The sequence below is a fragment of the Nanorana parkeri genome, unplaced genomic scaffold, assembly GCF_000935625.1.
Source record: "Nanorana parkeri isolate BGI_ZX_2015 unplaced genomic scaffold, ASM93562v1 scaffold817, whole genome shotgun sequence".
NCBI lineage: Eukaryota > Metazoa > Chordata > Amphibia > Anura > Dicroglossidae > Nanorana > Nanorana parkeri.
In genome coordinates this window covers 585,143-587,632 of record NW_017307085.1, presented here as the reverse complement: position 1 = coordinate 587,632, position 2,490 = coordinate 585,143, and the positions used below count along the sequence as shown (strand labels likewise).

Below are 2,490 nucleotides of genomic sequence, written 5' to 3'. Positions count from 1 at the left end.
CCCTGCCATCTGGTTGCCATTCTCCATTGATGGGAAAGGGGGGGGGCGCATCACGGAACCTGGCCTTGGGGCGGCAGGGAGAGTAAATCCGGCCCCGGGCACGAGCGCGGTAGCATTACAACTACTGAAATCCTGCGCTGTACACTTTGGCTGCAGCCTGGACCCGCTGCTGTACAGTAATAGACTCCGTTTGTAAGTAGGGGACGTATGCAAGTCGGATGTTTGTAACTCGGGGACTGCCTGTATTTACAGCCCAGAGTAAGGTATCGTAAGCAGAAAGTTGAGATATAAGATTAGTTACATAAATGAGGAATATGGCATAGTTTGGGTATTTGACACCCAGGGCAGCTCTGCACAACAAATGTATTTTCAGTAATAGTTATGACAGTAAAAATTGAGGCTCAAGGACTTGGTTGTGTTGACTGCTAAAAGGGTGCATGTGCCAAATGAATTGCCAAGCTGTGAGACATATACAAGTTTCCACTGTGTATTCCAACAGTTTTTTTCCCCGCTTCATCGGAGTTTGGCTCTAATGCATTAAAAACTCCCAGTTTGTGTGTATAGTTGGCAATAGCCTATGTACATTGGGGTAGCCCTCATGGTGATTAAATTAATGGACTCTCTGTAGTAATGAATGGTAGCCAGAGACCATCTAAGCTGCCAAGGCTTGGAGCGGGGGAACAGGAATCGTTAACAAATACTAATAATTCGAGGTGCACCCAAATAAAAATTTCAAAACCGAGACGAAACTGAAATGAAAAAAAAATGTAAATATTTTTTATTTTTTTATATTCTATTTTTATTCTTTTTTATTAAATATTTTTTATTTTTTACTTTACGTTTAGGGGCTTCGGGGAAATATTAGGGGTCTAAGCATACCCCTGATATTTCCCTTTTAAAATAGAAAAAGAGATTGAGAACACAGAGTCCTCTATTTCTTTTTCTGTATCCCCTGTTATAAATGAACAGGAATCATCTATACTGAGTGTTCATGTTCATTCATAACATGAGGACAGAGTGTGTTTACTATAACCACAATCATGGATCATCCTAAATCCTCAGTTCATTCATAACTGAGGATATAGTAAACATACCATATCCTCAATTATTTACAAACACTCAGCGATCACTGATCACTGACTGCTTGTACCCGCTCCCCTTCCTGACACGCTGTCACAGGAGGCTGAGCGAGCGGAGCTCATCCTCCTGTGACAGCGCTGGCTTTCTCCGCCCACACTGCTCTCCCCTGATCTGTAACAGGAGGCTGAGCGGTGTGGGAGGAGAGACGCCGGCCCCTCACAACGCTCTCCTCTCGCAGCGCTCGGCCGCCTGTGACAGTTTCTCTCCTCCCCCCGCTGGGACACAGAGCAGCGGGGAGGAGAGAAAGAATGGATGCACCACGGTATCAGTCAGAAAATGGCACTTTCGACATTTTGCCAAAATTGCCATTTTCGGCCAATATGTTTCGGCGGCCGATATATCGGTGCATCCCTACTAATAATGCATCCTATTGATTTATGTAAAGTGAGAATTTTTGTATGTCTATTTTTGTCATTTTATTAAAGTGTTGTTTCTATCTTTAAAAAATACAGATCATGCAGTTGGATTTAGTGCTGCTTCCTTCCAATGGGAAACAAATGGTCCTTCTATCCTGAAAAAGTAAGTGAACTGGGGTTATGCATTGTGGAAGGAAAATTCTTCTTTTGCTAAAATATGGATATAAATCATTGTTAGACAAGCCAATGTCATTCAAAATTATTTTTGCATTAAGTTCTGCTGCCAGCCATGACTTTCTAAAACTGACAACAAATTCAGTTGTCAGTTCCTTTGTAACAGCAGTCACTATTAAAGCCATTGTGAATGGAATGCAGCGGGGCTTCACTTCTATCTGGGATTTGGTGGGCAGACCTACCCTCAGCCCCAAAGCAGGAGTGACTGGCAGAGCTAAAGCATATTTTGAGGCAAAATAAAAAAAAAAAACCATATGCAGTACATCTCTGCAATGCATTCACATTTCCCCATGTTTTGAAGGTAGAGAGTTCATGGCTCCTGCAAGTCCCTTATTCTTCTAAAGCCAAGAGTGTGATCAAAACTGGGAACTGCAGACTGAGACTGGCTGGTGAACTGTGCTCAGGGTCCTATGTTCAGAAGCACAATGTAGAACCATTTCCACTAAACCATTCCAAGTCCAGGGTACAACAGCATATACAGTACCTAATAATTCACAATAGTGAGTTGTGCTCAGGGTCCTATGTCCAAAAGCAGAGTTCTGGACCATTTTCACTAAACCATGACAGGGTCAGGGGACAAAGGTACCTACAGTACCTACTGAGTCATAAAGGTTGCCTGTGCTCAGGGCCCTAAGTTCACAAGCAGAATTCTGAACAATTACACTAAACCATGACAAGTCCAGAGTACAATGGCATACACAGTGCCTACTTAGTCATAATAGTATACTGTGCTCAGTGACCAATGTCTAAAAGCATAAAG

At 42.8% G+C, this 2,490-nt stretch overlaps 1 protein-coding gene across 1 annotated transcript in view; it reads left to right on the top strand.

Annotated features, from left to right (window-relative positions):
- The window catches only part of LOC108794146 (multidrug resistance-associated protein 1-like), a 58,582-nt gene that overhangs the window by 28,682 nt on the left and 27,410 nt on the right, over positions 1–2,490 (top strand). The window contains exon 11 of the mRNA XM_018565138.1: positions 1,593–1,659. Coding sequence (XP_018420640.1) covers positions 1,593–1,659 — 67 coding nt within the window. The remainder of the gene's footprint in view (positions 1–1,592; positions 1,660–2,490) is intronic.